The sequence below is a fragment of the Microplitis mediator genome, chromosome 10, assembly GCF_029852145.1.
Source record: "Microplitis mediator isolate UGA2020A chromosome 10, iyMicMedi2.1, whole genome shotgun sequence".
Taxonomy (NCBI): domain Eukaryota; kingdom Metazoa; phylum Arthropoda; class Insecta; order Hymenoptera; family Braconidae; genus Microplitis; species Microplitis mediator.
The window spans coordinates 11,096,481-11,111,143 of NC_079978.1; the positions used below are offsets into that span (position 1 = coordinate 11,096,481).

At 37.1% G+C, this 14,663-nt stretch overlaps 2 protein-coding genes across 2 annotated transcripts; both read right to left on the reverse strand.

Annotated features, from left to right (window-relative positions):
* Window positions 1-1,585: 1,585 nt before the first annotated feature.
* LOC130675889 (uncharacterized) lies at window positions 1,586-5,456 on the reverse strand. Its single transcript, XM_057481785.1, has 2 exons — window positions 5,417-5,456; window positions 1,586-5,370 (listed from the first exon to the last, which is right to left on the reverse strand). The coding sequence occupies exons 1-2, from the start codon at window positions 5,454-5,456 to the stop codon at window positions 1,586-1,588; spliced, it is 3,825 nt and encodes a 1,274-aa protein (XP_057337768.1).
* A 113-nt stretch (window positions 5,457-5,569) lies between these two features.
* LOC130675890 (uncharacterized) lies at window positions 5,570-7,075 on the reverse strand. The gene has a single exon (XM_057481786.1). The coding sequence runs from the start codon at window positions 7,073-7,075 to the stop codon at window positions 5,570-5,572; it is 1,506 nt and encodes a 501-aa protein (XP_057337769.1).
* Between the last annotated feature and the right edge of the window lie 7,588 nt (window positions 7,076-14,663).

Genomic DNA, 14,663 nt, shown 5'->3' on the forward strand with positions numbered 1-14,663 from the left:
AACATCAAGAAATCCAGTGTTCTACAACCTGTTCCTGACGAGGTTATATCATCGAGAAAGCAACAGGTGCATTATTTATTAAACATTTACTTGCTATCAGTGCTCAATTAATTTAAAAGACTCAGTTTTATTATTTATTTAATTATCATTATGCTCAATTTCTTAATTAATTTAAAAGTTATATTTCGCTCAGTAGCCTCTGCTATCATGCTACCACGTGTTCAACAAATAAATTAAAATCAGTGTAATTTATCATGAGCTCATTAAATTCAATTCAATTAAGTGATCATCACTATTAAAACTCAATAACAAAAATATTTATGTATTCAGTGCTATTAAAAATAGTAATTAATGTGTTCACTTCGCTCAGTAACCTCTGACATCATGTTACTTATTATCATGACATTTTTGCATTCAACTCAGTGTTCAATTAAACTCAACTTGATTATTTTTAATTCATTATTTACTCGAGCTCAACTCAATAATTTGTATTCAATTATTCACGTATTCATGAGCTCAGACAATTAACAGTATTTATAAATTAAATAAACTATTTTATTTGTCACAGCACAAAATATCACTGGGTTGCAAATTAAATAGTTTATTTAATTTATAAATACTGTTAATTGTCTGAGCTCATGAATACGTGAATAATTGAATACAAATTATTGAGTTGAGCTCGAGTAAATAATGAATTAAAAATAATCAAGTTGAGTTTAATTGAACACTGAGTTGAATGCAAAAATGTCATGATAATAAGTAACATGATGTCAGAGGTTACTGAGCGAAGTGAACACATTAATTACTATTTTTAATAGCACTGAATACATAAATATTTTTGTTATTGAGTTTTAATAGTGATGATCACTTAATTGAATTGAATTTAATGAGCTCATGATAAATTACACTGATTTTAATTTATTTGTTGAACACGTGGTAGCATGATAGCAGAGGCTACTGAGCGAAATATAACTTTTAAATTAATTAAGAAATTGAGCATAATGATAATTAAATAAATAATAAAACTGAGTCTTTTAAATTAATTGAGCACTGATAGCAAGTAAATGTTTAATAAATAATGCACCTGTTGCTTTCTCGATGATATAACCTCGTCAGGAACAGGTTGTAGAACACTGGATTTCTTGATGTTGTTTTATATTTATTTTTTGAGCTCTGAGCTCGCAATTATAAAAATAATTATATTTTTATATAGAGTAATGAACCCTTAATGTAATTAATTGATTACTTTTAATTATTTACTCAAGATGAGCGCAATTTGAATAGATTATACAAAACACGTGGTGACACTTGAAATTGTATAAACGAATAGAATAATGGCGTCGGTCTTCTTGCCACGAGGCAGGAAAAATCCATGCGCATGCGTCGCACAGTGCAAGTCAAGTTCTCATAGATGGACACTAGGCCCCAGTAGGTGCTGCCTCTATTTGCCGGAAGTTCAACTACATTCAAATTTGAATGTAGTTGTGATTACGCAACATTCCGCCCGCCATCAGCAACAGAGTTGATGATTGATGAGTTCTTGAGTACTTGATCTTTTGATGAGCATGTCATTGAACCAGTGAAGTTATTCTTCGTCATCTTCTTGTGGTTCTGGTTCAATTGGTAGGAGTGCAAGCTTCGTGATTGGACGAGTGAGTGTTGAGTTCACTGTTTTGAGCGTAGCAACCCTGGTCAATCCATCTTTGCCAGGGTGAAGTGCGATAATACGAGCGAGAGGCCACCTGGTTGGTGGAAACCTTTCGTCGGTGAGTAATACAAGTGACCCAACTTGAATTTGATGAGTTGGGCGTTGCCACTTGGTGATTGCCAGTTGTCTTTGAAGATAACTTGTAGACCAATGATTCCAGAACTGTTGAACACGTTGTTGTAGAAATTGCCATCTAGACAATCGAGAACTATTTGTATCGATGAGTGCTGGTTCAGGAATCATGTTGAGTGCTCGTCCAATTAAGAAGTGACCAGGAGTGAGTGCAGCCATGTCTTCTGGATCTTCCGTGAGTGGCTCCAATGGTCTTGAATTCAATATAGCTTCAATTTGCGTCAGAAGAGTCGTAAATTCTTCAAACGTAAATGAAGACTCTCCCACTGATCGAGTAAGATGATGTTTGAGTGATTTGACAGCAGCTTCCCACTTTCCACCCATGTGTGGGGCTGCTGGTGGATTGAAATGCCAGGTAATACTGTTCACAGTGATGTGATCCAGTATTTCTCTTGACTCTTGAGTTCCTTGAGTGAACAGACGGTTGAGATCAGTTTCAGCGCCTTTGAACGTCGTTCCACAATCGCTGTAGAGTGCTGTGCAGATGCCTCGTCGGCTGATAAATCTGCGGAGTGCTGCGATGAACCCACTAGAGCTGTAGTCGCTGACTACCTCTAGATGTACTGCTGACGTAGAAAGGCAGACAAAAACACAAATCCAGCCTTTGTATGTTTTTGCTCCTCTGCGTCTCCAATTTTTGAGTGTTATTGGGCCAGCATAGTCAACTCCAGTGTGAGTGAATGCAGATGATGGAGTAACTCGTGATACTGGTAGCTGACCCATGAGTTGTTGAGCTCTATCAGCACGATGTCGTGCGCATCTTATACATTTGAGTATAATTGAGCGTACTGGTTGTCTACCGCCAATGATCCAGTACTTTTGTCGTATGAATGCCAGAGTAAGTTGAGTACCACCATGCATGGTACGCTGATGAGCATCAGAGATGATGAGTTTTGTGAGTGCCGCATTCCGTGGTAGAATAGCAGGATGCTTGCTTTGGTCTTGATTTGGAGAATTTTCCAACCGTCCACCTACTCGAATGATGCCGTCGGTGTCAATGAATGCAACCAATCGAGCAAATGGATGACCATTAGGCCATGGTGCGTGTTTGGAGTGCATGTTGATCTCGTTTGAAAAATGAATGCGTTGAGTTTCTTTGATACAGAAGTTGAGTGCAGAAATTACTTCGTCAGAAGTAATTGGAGTCTTAAGTGATGAGTTTGGTGATTTCTTGATCATGTCACGAAGTCTAAAGCAGATTGCAGTAGCTCGTAACATGCGTAGGAGTGGTATTGGCCGTTCCATGATAGGCCAATTTGATTTCAGCGATAAATTCGATGAGAACAGGGCCAGTCCAGGCCGTTCTTCTGCTTGAGCTCCTGTATCATCGATTGATGGACATTTAGGCCAGGACGATGAACTCTTGAGCAACCATGGTGGGCCAGTCCACCATAGTTGATGATCACGGAGTTGAGTAGGTGTCAACCCTCGTGTTGCGCAGTCTGCTGGATTTTGTGTGCCCGGAATGAAATTCCAGTGGCCATCTGGAAGTAGATCTTGAATATGTGACACCCTATTCCGAACAAACTCCTTCCAGCGAGACGGATGAGATTTAATCCACGTGAGTGTAATTGTTGAGTCCGTCCACAAGTATATTGGCGATTGAGTGAGATTTAGAGTGCTCTGGCAGTGTTTTGTGAGTTTTGCCAACATGTGCGCTGCGGTGAGTTCTAACCTTGGTATCGTTAGTCGTTTTAACGGAGCTACCTTGGTTTTGGAGCAGAGCAGCGTAACTCTGACTCCATGAGCTGGTGTGTGGACTTTGATGAACACGGCAGCTGCCATTGCCAATTGAGAGGCGTCCGAGAATCCATGGATTTCGGTGGTTGAGCACGTGGATGAGTGGATCCATCTTGGAATTTTGATTTCAGAGATAAATTTGAGTTCATTTTTGAAGTTTCTCCATTTATGCCGTTGATTGGCTGCCAATGGAGTGTCCCAGCTGAGCTTTTCGAGCCAAAGCTCCTGCATGAATACCTTGGCTCGAATGATGAGTGGTGCGAGAAATCCAAGAGGATCAAAGATTTGAGCAATCTCTGATAAAATGATCCTTTTTGTAAATTTTGGAGTTGAGCATGGTGGTGAGTACGTAAAATAGAACTGATCTGAGTGTGAGGACCAGTACATGCCCAGAATCTTGGTGCTGGAGTCTGGATCCTCGAATTTATGATTTTTGATCGCTTCCACATGATTGAGTTGTTGTAATTTTGGATGATTGCTTGCCCATTTAGCAAGAGGGAATCCGCCCGCCTTGCAGAGTGCTTCAAGTTGATCAGCAACTTGTTGTAATGAGTTCAAGTCATCGGCACCACCAAAGATATCGTCAACATATCTTCCGTGGGTGAGTGGAATGATCGCAAGAGGAAATCGATGTCCTTCGTCTTCAACCAATTGAAGTAGAGCACGAACGGCCAAATATGGAGCTGGTCTGGTCCCGTAGGTGACCGTGGTGAGTTTATATGGAGTTATTTGGCCTTGTTGGTTGAACCAGAGTATTTGTTGAAGTGATTGATCGCGTTCGTCGACCAAAATCTGTCTAAACATCTTCGTGATATCTGTTATGAAGATGAGCTTATGAGTGCGAACTCCTATGAGTACGTCGAAGATGTCTAGTTGCAGTTTTGGACCGGTGTGAAGCACATCGTTGAGTGAAAGACCTGAGCTGGTGGTTTTGGAACCGTTGAAAACTACTCGCAGCTTGGTTGTGATGCTGCTTTCCCGTAAGACTCCATGATGAGGGAGATAGTAGTCTGGTTCACCTGTTGTTGATTGAGTTGATTCCACCATGTGATTGAGTTCTTCGTATTCCTTCAGAAAATCAAGGTAGAGTGCTTTCAAACGATCGTCATGATCTAAACGACGTTTGAGATGAATAAGACAGCGGTATGCTGCTGAGTACGAATTCCCCAGCTGTTGAGGTGACGATTTGATTGGCAGTCGAACTATGTATCGTCCTGAACTGTCTCGTCGATGAGTTTGTTGAAAATGCGCTTCACACGCCTCCTCATCTGGGTTGAGTTCCTTGATTTTGCTGACTGGAATTTCTTCTTGAGTCCAGAAGCGTGATAGCAGGTCTTGAAGTTGTTGAGTTGACTGCTCGACAGCAGCATGATAAGTAATAGATGGTCGATGAGTGCGTTGAGTAACTGGACCAAGTAATATCCATCCGAAGATGGTATCTTGAGCGATTGGCAGGCCTTCAGACCTTTTAATGAGTGCATCTTTAATGATAAGACCATAATGATCGGCACCAATGATGATATCAATTGGTCCTGGTCTCATGAACGCTGGATCTGCCAATTGTAGTTGTTTGTATTGGTCCCAGTTGAGTGTGTTGAGTGCAACAGATGGTAGTTGAGTAGTGAGACCACCTAGTATATGAGCACTGATGATGACTGAGTCGTTTGAATGCCTAGATGAAAGCTTGAGTGCGACTTGACCTTTAGTTCTACCAGCATTGGCAACACCAATACCAATAATCTGGATAGATGAGTGAGTGCGTTTAAGTTTGAGTGAATTTACCAAGGAATCTGAAACAAACGATAATTCAGACCCTGGATCCAGCAATATGCGTACTGGATGAGTACTTAACTTGGTGATCAAGTCCACTAGGCATGTTGCGAGTAAGATTGCTGGGCGATGAGTACTAGTATGATGAATGCCGGACGTGTTGAGTGCAATTGAGTTCAGTTGAGCGTCGCTCGAGTCGTCATGTGGAAGCAGACGTCTTTATTGAGTGCCTTTAGCGGCTGAGCTAGATGGTGTTTGAGTGCTGTTGAGTCCCGGGTGTATCATGGTGTGATGTTTTTGTTCACACACCCTGCATGTGAATTTTGAATTGCACGCATCCGGTAGATGATGGCCAAAACAATTTTCACAAAGTCGCTTTTCCACAACGACTTGAGTGCGTTGAGCCTTTGTGAGTCCCAAGAATTGAGTGCATCTCACAATAAAGTGATCTCCTTTACACAAATCACAGGGATATTGTGCAGGAGGGAATACCTTCTTGGGAGGCTTCTTGAGTGCAGTAGATGAGTTCGTGGCTGGAGATTTAGTTTCCGATGAGTGCGAGTTGGAAACAGCAGCAGCAGAGTATGACGCTGGTTTTCCAGATGAACGTGGTGGTTTGGATGCCTGTTCCACCCGTTCTTGAGCACGAGCACGACTGACTAGAAAGTCATTGAGCACTTTGAGTGATGGGTATTCAGTCGAAGCACCCATTTTGTTCTCCCAGAGCTCCCGGTTGTGTGAGTCCAGTTTAGATATGATCAACTGCGTAAGCAGCGGATTCATATCTGAGTTCAATTGTACCCCGAGTGCGTTGAGTGCGTTGATTACCTCTGAAACGGTGTTCAGAAGGTAATTGAGCTGCTCAGATGAGCGTGAAGTGAGTGCATGCATGTTAAGGAGCTTGTCCAGTTGAGCACCGATGAGTAGGCGAGGGTTGTCATATCTCTCCTTGAGCTGATTCCACGCAGGTACAAATTGGTCGTCGCACATTTGTACACTGGCGAGGCTGAGTGCGGCTTGTCCTTGCAGACAGCTCTTCAGGTACTGAAGACGTTGAACTGGAGCAAGTTCTTGAGCATTTATCACCATTGAGGTGAATGAGTCCCTGAATTCCGGCCAGTTCTCGTAACGCCCATCGAACTTGGGAATTGCGAGTGCTGGCAAATGAGTTGGAGCCCGGGTTGAGTGTATTACAGTTGGAGCAACAGCTGGAACTGGTATTGAGTTGATGAGTGCGATGAGTTTGCCCTTGGCGTTGATATACGACCGATACACCAAATCGTATACTCCGTCCTTGACATATGAGCTCTCCAAGAACTCCTTGGTGCAGGTGAGTGCTAGTGAGTCGTGAGTGAGGTTGAATTGGTGCCATTCACCCTCGAGTAATTCAAGTCGAGACTTGAGTTGAGCTAGTCCGTCGGCAACGGTGAGCATAGCAGCCAGAGTTTCCCAGTCTGAGAAGACTCTAAGCCGTGAGTGCTGGCTGATAACTTTCAGCTCGAGTGCTGGGGAAATCGTCGATTTCTTTGGAGTGCGTTTGAGTTTCTGCTTGGACTGATCGCCCTCGCCGGGGTTCACAGTCTCGTTGGCGCTTGAGTCGCTGAGGACTTGAGTGTTGACGATTTTGATCTCTGGAAAGAGGTGTGGGTCCGTGGGGGTACCTTCAGGGACCTCTGAGTGCTCCTGGTCCTTTGGAAGACCCTTCTTCTTCTCTTCATCCCCCATAGTGAGCTCCTTGACCTGAGAATGGGGTTATATGAGTACAGCTGCCCAATGATGATGCTACCGACACAACCAACCAACCATCCGGCTCGAAGGACCATAAAATGTTGTAATAATAATTAAATAAAGACATGCCAGGACTGGTTGGTGGTTGGGATGTTTGAAAAATACGCATATTTAAAAATATAACAATATTTTTATTTGTCACAGCACAAAATATCACTGGGTTGCAAATTAAATAGTTTATTTAATTTATAAATACTGTTAATTGTCTGAGCTCATGAATACGTGAATAATTGAATACAAATTATTGAGTTGAGCTCGAGTAAATAATGAATTAAAAATAATCAAGTTGAGTTTAATTGAACACTGAGTTGAATGCAAAAATGTCATGATAATAAGTAACATGATGTCAGAGGTTACTGAGCGAAGTGAACACATTAATTACTATTTTTAATAGCACTGAATACATAAATATTTTTGTTATTGAGTTTTAATAGTGATGATCACTTAATTGAATTGAATTTAATGAGCTCATGATAAATTACACTGATTTTAATTTATTTGTTGAACACGTGGTAGCATGATAGCAGAGGCTACTGAGCGAAATATAACTTTTAAATTAATTAAGAAATTGAGCATAATGATAATTAAATAAATAATAAAACTGAGTCTTTTAAATTAATTGAGCACTGATAGCAAGTAAATGTTTAATAAATAATGCACCTGTTGCTTTCTCGATGATATAACCTCGTCAGGAACAGGTTGTAGAACACTGGATTTCTTGATGTTGTTTTATATTTATTTTTTGAGCTCTGAGCTCGCAATTATAAAAATAATTATATTTTTATATAGAGTAATGAACCCTTAATGTAATTAATTGATTACTTTTAATTATTTACTCAAGATGAGCGCAATTTGAATAGATTATACAAAACACGTGGTGACACTTGAAATTGTATAAACGAATAGAATAATGGCGTCGGTCTTCTTGCCACGAGGCAGGAAAAATCCATGCGCATGCGTCGCACAGTGCAAGTCAAGTTCTCATAGATGGACACTAGGCCCCAGTAGGTGCTGCCTCTATTTGCCGGAAGTTCAACTACATTCAAATTTGAATGTAGTTGTGATTACGCAACAAAATGGCAACCGACACCTTTTAAAACTGAGCTATAAATTTTGCCCAATGGGAGAATTTTTTTCTCGGTATATAGGTCCATTTTAAGACATAAATTCGATAGGTTTGTTTTTTTGACTCGGCCTAATATATCTATGAGGGTGATTAAAAAAAAAAATTTAATTTAATTTTTTTTCACTCTTACCCCCTGACACGTTAGTGGTTGCCGAGAAGAAAATCCTCTCTGAAGGTGGGCTCTCTAGCTCAACTCTAAGAGGTCGCTATTTCAATTATAATTTCCCATCTAATTAACATGTAAAAATCTACTTTTTCACTAAAAGCGTAATTACTCGTAAGCTGCTCAATATTTTTTAAAGGGCATAGCCGGATTAATATGGGAATTCTGCCCCCAATGGCTTTTTTAACTCAAACTTAGGGGGTCGATTTGGTGTCGAATGAAAATAATTCACCTCAATTTTCAACTCAAACGGTTTTCGAGAATTAAAAAAACACCTGTTTTTTCGAAATTATTTTTATTTTTATAGTAAAATTCGGAATTAATCTATGATAATTTTTTTCTTAATTCTTACGAGTTCAAAACATGAAAAAATCATATGATCGTGATTCTCAAACGGAAAGCCGATTTTTAACGGAGAAAAGAAAATTATAAACTTTTTTTTTTAGCCTTTTTGAAATATGTCACTCACCAAAATTCGTCAGAAAATGTCTTCCATACTCCTCTATACTCAGGAGTTTTTTTGAATTTTTTGAACTGGTGGAACAATTCAAAAAAAATTAAAAACTCATTTTTTTCTTAAAATTTTGCGTTTTAACAAATTTATATTTTTTTTAGTACAAATAAATACGTGAAAATTTTTTTTATTATAATTTTTTTTTTCTGTATCGAAATTCAAAATATTTCCCAATTGTATTAAAAAATATATAAGTATTAGGGTGTCCCAAAAGAAAAAAATATATTTTTCTTCAACGTCTTATGAGCTCAAAAGTTACTTTATATTATAAGAAAAATCTCTCCGAATTTAAGCCAGATAGCTTTAAAATTGAGCTATCACAAAGGGTCCCCTTTCCTATTTAAAATACACGCGAAAATTTTTCATTTCAGTTTTTCTTTATTAAGACTATAACAGGGTATATCTCAACCTTGCCAAGTTTGGCCCCTTTATTAATTGATCTTAATAAGGGCGCCACTGGAAGTTAAGACTCGGCCTTCCAGAACCGGAGATGTTAAATTTTATAAATTAGGGTCGTCGAAAAGTATAAGAGTGAGGAGATTGAGGGATTAAATTTATTTAACACACAATTTTATATCAATATAATTTTCACTTTTATTTAACAAATCACAATTATGCCCACCGGGCTTTTATTCCTTATAATTATTTTTAACAAAACCGTCCACCGGACTTCTTATTCTTACAACTAATTTACTAAAATTTTGTCCACCGGACTTTGATTGATTATACGACCGAGTCCCCTGGACTTTTATATTAAATTGGCCACCGGCCTGATCCCCTGGATCTTTTATTAATTACGACGACGAGTCCCCTGGACTTTTATAATGAAATGGCCACCGGCCTGATCCCCTGGATCTTATTTAAATTAAACGAGTCCCCTGGACTTTTACTATAATTGGCCACCAGCCTGATTCCCTGGATCTTAATTAAAATAGTCCCCTGGACTTTCACGATTAACTGGCCACCGGCTTGATCCCCTGGATCATATAAAATTAGTCCCCTGGACTTTTACGATTAATTTGGCCACCGGCCTGATCCCCTGGATCAAATTTAAAATGAAATAAAGTGGCAACTTGCCAGATCCCCTGGATCTATTAATTTAAAAACATTTCCACAGGAAACTTAAGTTTTCTCACACACACACACACGTTTTAACACTTGAGTCCCCAGGACTTTATTCACACACGTTCATACTCGTTATAAATTTAACTCTTTCACCGACTGAGTTCCCGAACAATTTTGTGAATCTCGTTTTCAATTCCTTGTCCACTGAACTAAATTTATTCGTACAAATTATTTAATAATTTCCTGACTACGAAGTTTAACACGGTGATTTTTCAACATGACAATTTCCATTTACTTTATATAATTTTCTACTTAATTTTGCACGGCGATATTTTATATTTCCAGTTTTTCAAGTATCAAGTTTTCCCTGATTAAACAAAATGATTAAAAATGATTTGTTTTTTAATCATTTTAAATACTTTTTAATCCTTCAAATCATTTCTAATCCTGTCTCTTATAGACATTTAACGTGTGAAATCATTTTTAATCATTTTGTTTAATCAGGGTTGAGTAAAGAAGTTACTGATACTAGAAAACTGACGCCACCGACTGACGCTCTCTCTCTCTCTTTAATTCTTTTATAATTAGTATTTCCATTAATAAATTAAAAAAAAAACAATTCATCTCACAAAAACTGACTTCAATTTTACTAATAAATTTAACTGTTATAACATTAACGTCTTATCGCTCTTTCACAGTCTTTTAGTTTTAGTTCTTAAATTTTAATTAAACTTAATCTAAATTATCAGTTAACAATTTCTTAATAATAATTTTATAATTTAGAATTTCTGGCTTTCTGCCGAGAAATTTTATCGGACGGACCGCGTGTTAATTTATAAAGAATTCGAACCGGAAATGGCGACTGCCCACGAATTACTTAATTAATATTTCTCAATTGATAAACTGTGGCTATTTGCCGACAATTTATTTACCTCTACTTTTCTCCTTTGTTAAAAATGTCGTGGCTTCTTTTTCTTTTATTCCCGGTCGTCTCTGCCGATTCCCGTTCCTTTTCCGGTAACTCCTCCTAGTTCTCTCCCAATTATTCTCAATTAATCTGTGGACAATTCAGTACAAATAAATATATGAAATTCAGTGTATCGGCTATCTGCCGGATACACAATTAGAATAATTGATTATTTTACGGCTGCTAGAAGGTTCCACTAATAACCTCCTTAGAGCTTAGATAATTACCTGTAATGATGTACGCTGTCACCCGTCTGGTCTCTAGGCCGGTCCGTCCGACTGTGTCTGTCTTCCCTTCGTGCACTCACTTATCAAATCTAAGTTCGCGATCATTCGGCCCTTATCGGAAAATCCACCACTCCAACTTATTTCCTTATTGGATCTTGGGGACAAGCCCCTTAAATTAGCGCGCCTGGCGACAAGTCGATAAAACAGTAGCGCATATGGGGTACTATGGGTAATTAATCAACCGCGGGAAATCAGGTTGATTTAAAGTTGTAAATTTAAATATTTACCCCGTTACAAGACTATGAAAAAAATTTTTTTTTTTAATTCCGCCTAGTATAATTTCGTAGAAAATTAAATTCTCTACAAAAAAGTGTTCAGCATTATATACGTCAAATGAACTGGGACAAAGTTACGGGGTTTCAAAGATCAACAAAAATTTAGTTTCTTCATTGTTAATTTTTTTAAAATTATTTTTCATTTTTATTCCATCAAAAAATTTTTTTTTCAAATTTTGACGAGCACGTTCTTGTAGAAAATTTAATTTCCTACAAAAAGTATCTGATATCATATATACGTCAAATGAATGAGTAAAAAGTTACAGGGCTTGAAATGTCAACGAAAAGTTAAGTTTAAAAAATATTAAATTTTTGAACTTAACTGTCAACGAAAAAGTGAACTTCATTTTTCGTTGACCTCTAAAAACCTGTAACTTTTTTCTTATCCATTCGACGTATATGAGATATTTAATATTTTTTGTAGGAAATAAAATTGCCTACAAGAACGTGCTTCTCAAAATATGAAAAAAAAAATTTTGATAGCACAAAAATGAAAAATAATAAAAAATAATTTAACACTGATGAAACTGAATTTTTGTTGATCTTTGAAGCCCCGTCACTTTTTCCCAGTTTGTTTGACGTACATAATGTATAAGCACCTTTTGTAGAGAATTTAATTCCCTATGAAATTATACTAGGCGGGATTGAAGAAAACATTTTTTTTCATAGTCTTAATAACAAAAAACTAAAATGAAAAATTTTCGCTTGTATTTTAAACGGGAAAGAGGGCCCCCCTTTGTGATAGCTCAATTTTAAAGATATCTGGCTGAACCTCGATGAGGATTTTTTTTATAATATAAAGTAACTTTTGAGCCTACACGGAAAAAAAAAAATAGTAGTGGCTACTCTCTGGGATAGTACTGAGTACTTTCTGTAAAAAAAAAATTTTAGACAGTACTGTATGCTATCTAGACTGTATCCACTACTGTCTAGACTATATCCACTACTGTCCGGGATAGTACTCAGTACTTTCCAGAGAGTAGTGGATACAGTCTAGATAGCATACAGTACTGTCTAAAATTTTTTTTTTACAGAAAGTACTCAGTACTATCCCAGAGAGTAGCCACTACTATTTTTTTTTTTCCGTGTATAAGACGTTGAAAAAAAAAATATTTGTTTTTTTTTGGGACACCCTAATAAGCATTACCTTTAAGTGTCTTTTGAATCATTAATAACCCTTATAATGACTGTAGGCTACTGATTCTTTATGTTTATCTTTTGCGATGATATATTTTTGGTGAAAAAAAATTTTCTACGTATTTATGTGTACGAAAAAAAAATATAAGTTTGTTAAAACGCAAGAATTTAAGATAAAAATGAGTTTTTAATTTTTAACTTCCCGCTGAGAAAATCGACGATTTTCAAAAAATTCGGGAAGTTATTGGTTTCACCCCGATTTTCAAAAACCGGGTTTTTATCATATGTCGACATTTGAGGGTGCTAGGATGCTATTCTGACATTTCCAGAGCGATGTCTGTATTAGTCCAAGAGCCCGTGAGTGCCAGACCTTCGGATTTTTATAAAAGCTGAAAATTTTTCTATGTGTGTCCCTAGTACAGGTAAGAATGATCCCCACCCATGAAGCTGAGGCAGCGGTGGCTTTGGCAGGTAACAGGTAACAAAGGTGTATAAAATTCCATCTCAAATTTATCATAAAATAAAACTGAATTTTTTTATATTTGATTCATAATAATGTCAAAACTCGCGTTGCTCATTGCCAGACAGTTAGTATGGTTGCAACCCTCTGCCGGACACCCTTAAACTATTATAATTTATAATTATACTTACGTTATATTATAAAACCTAAATTTTATATATAATTTTTTGGGGGACTATTAATCTATGTTTACATAATAGCCGGACAGTTTCGACGGTTCTATCATCTTGCCAGACGCATTCAAAGTGAGCAGTAGTTCGGAGAGCAAGGAGCGTATACAGTAACTAGTGTGAGTGAGACAGAGCGCTTGGTCTATTACGGCCCTTCACTGCGCATCCACTGTTATTAAGTTCAAATTGTGCAGTTTATTTTTTTTTTTAATCAAGAAATTTCATTAAATAAATTTTTACAGTTTGAATATCAAATATTTAAAACAATACTCAGTAAAATTGTTCTAATACAACTTCAATCATATCGAAACTGTAATAATTTTATTTACACTAATGCAAAAAATTAAAGGAGCAGAAAAATTTGGTGAAAAATGATCGTATCGAGATTTAAAAAAAAACATTTTACAGCTTGAAATCTCTAGTTTTGGTGCATTTTTTTCAAAATTTTTTAAAAGCTCCGGTTATTGCGCAAACATGAGAAATACCGCGAGACAAAAAATTTAAAAAATTTTTTTTTTTTCCGAAGAGCCCACGGACCGCAAAAAAATTTTTTTCAACTAAACGAATGCATAGATCGTTTAGCAAATTTATTCAGCTTCAATTTGGTTTTTTTTTTAACCTCGTAGGACGATTCGTCGCAGAGATATCAGCCTTCAAACAGAAAATGATCCTTTTGGCTTTGATCATCGATATTTCAAATACCAATGATCGCACAGAAAGTTAAAGGGCGGCGTTGAAAACTGGAATAAATTCTCTACAAGACCCTGTCATCATTTTTTGAAAAAAAAAAATTTTTTTTATTTTTAACATCCATTAGAAGTAAGCACAAAAAAATGACTTTTTTTGGTTTTTTAGTAAATCAACCGCTACTCTGCAAATATCGATAAAAAAAATGATGTTGCCAGGGACTTTTTTAGCTTAATGTACCCCTAAGACCCCTGTAAATTTTGAAATTGATCCATCGAACCGATTTTTGGGAATCATCGATCAAATTTTTGCTAAACAATTCAAAAAGCAAGTTTTGTTCCTTTAATTGTGTAATCATAACCAAAATGAAAAAAATTTTTTTTTTCGACTTTCCTCAAATTTTTGCGTTGGTGACTCAGCAAATGCAAGGAAATGACAAAAAAAAGAAAAAATTTCCAAAAAATGTCAAAAAAAATCGAAGAAAAAAAAATTGAAACTTTTTTTTCATAACTGCTGCCTTTAAAGTTCAATATTCGAGCGTCGTGTGGCGCGAGTAAAATAGGTCTTTCTCTCGATAGCTCGACGAAACTATAGAACGATGTCGAAAAATCAGC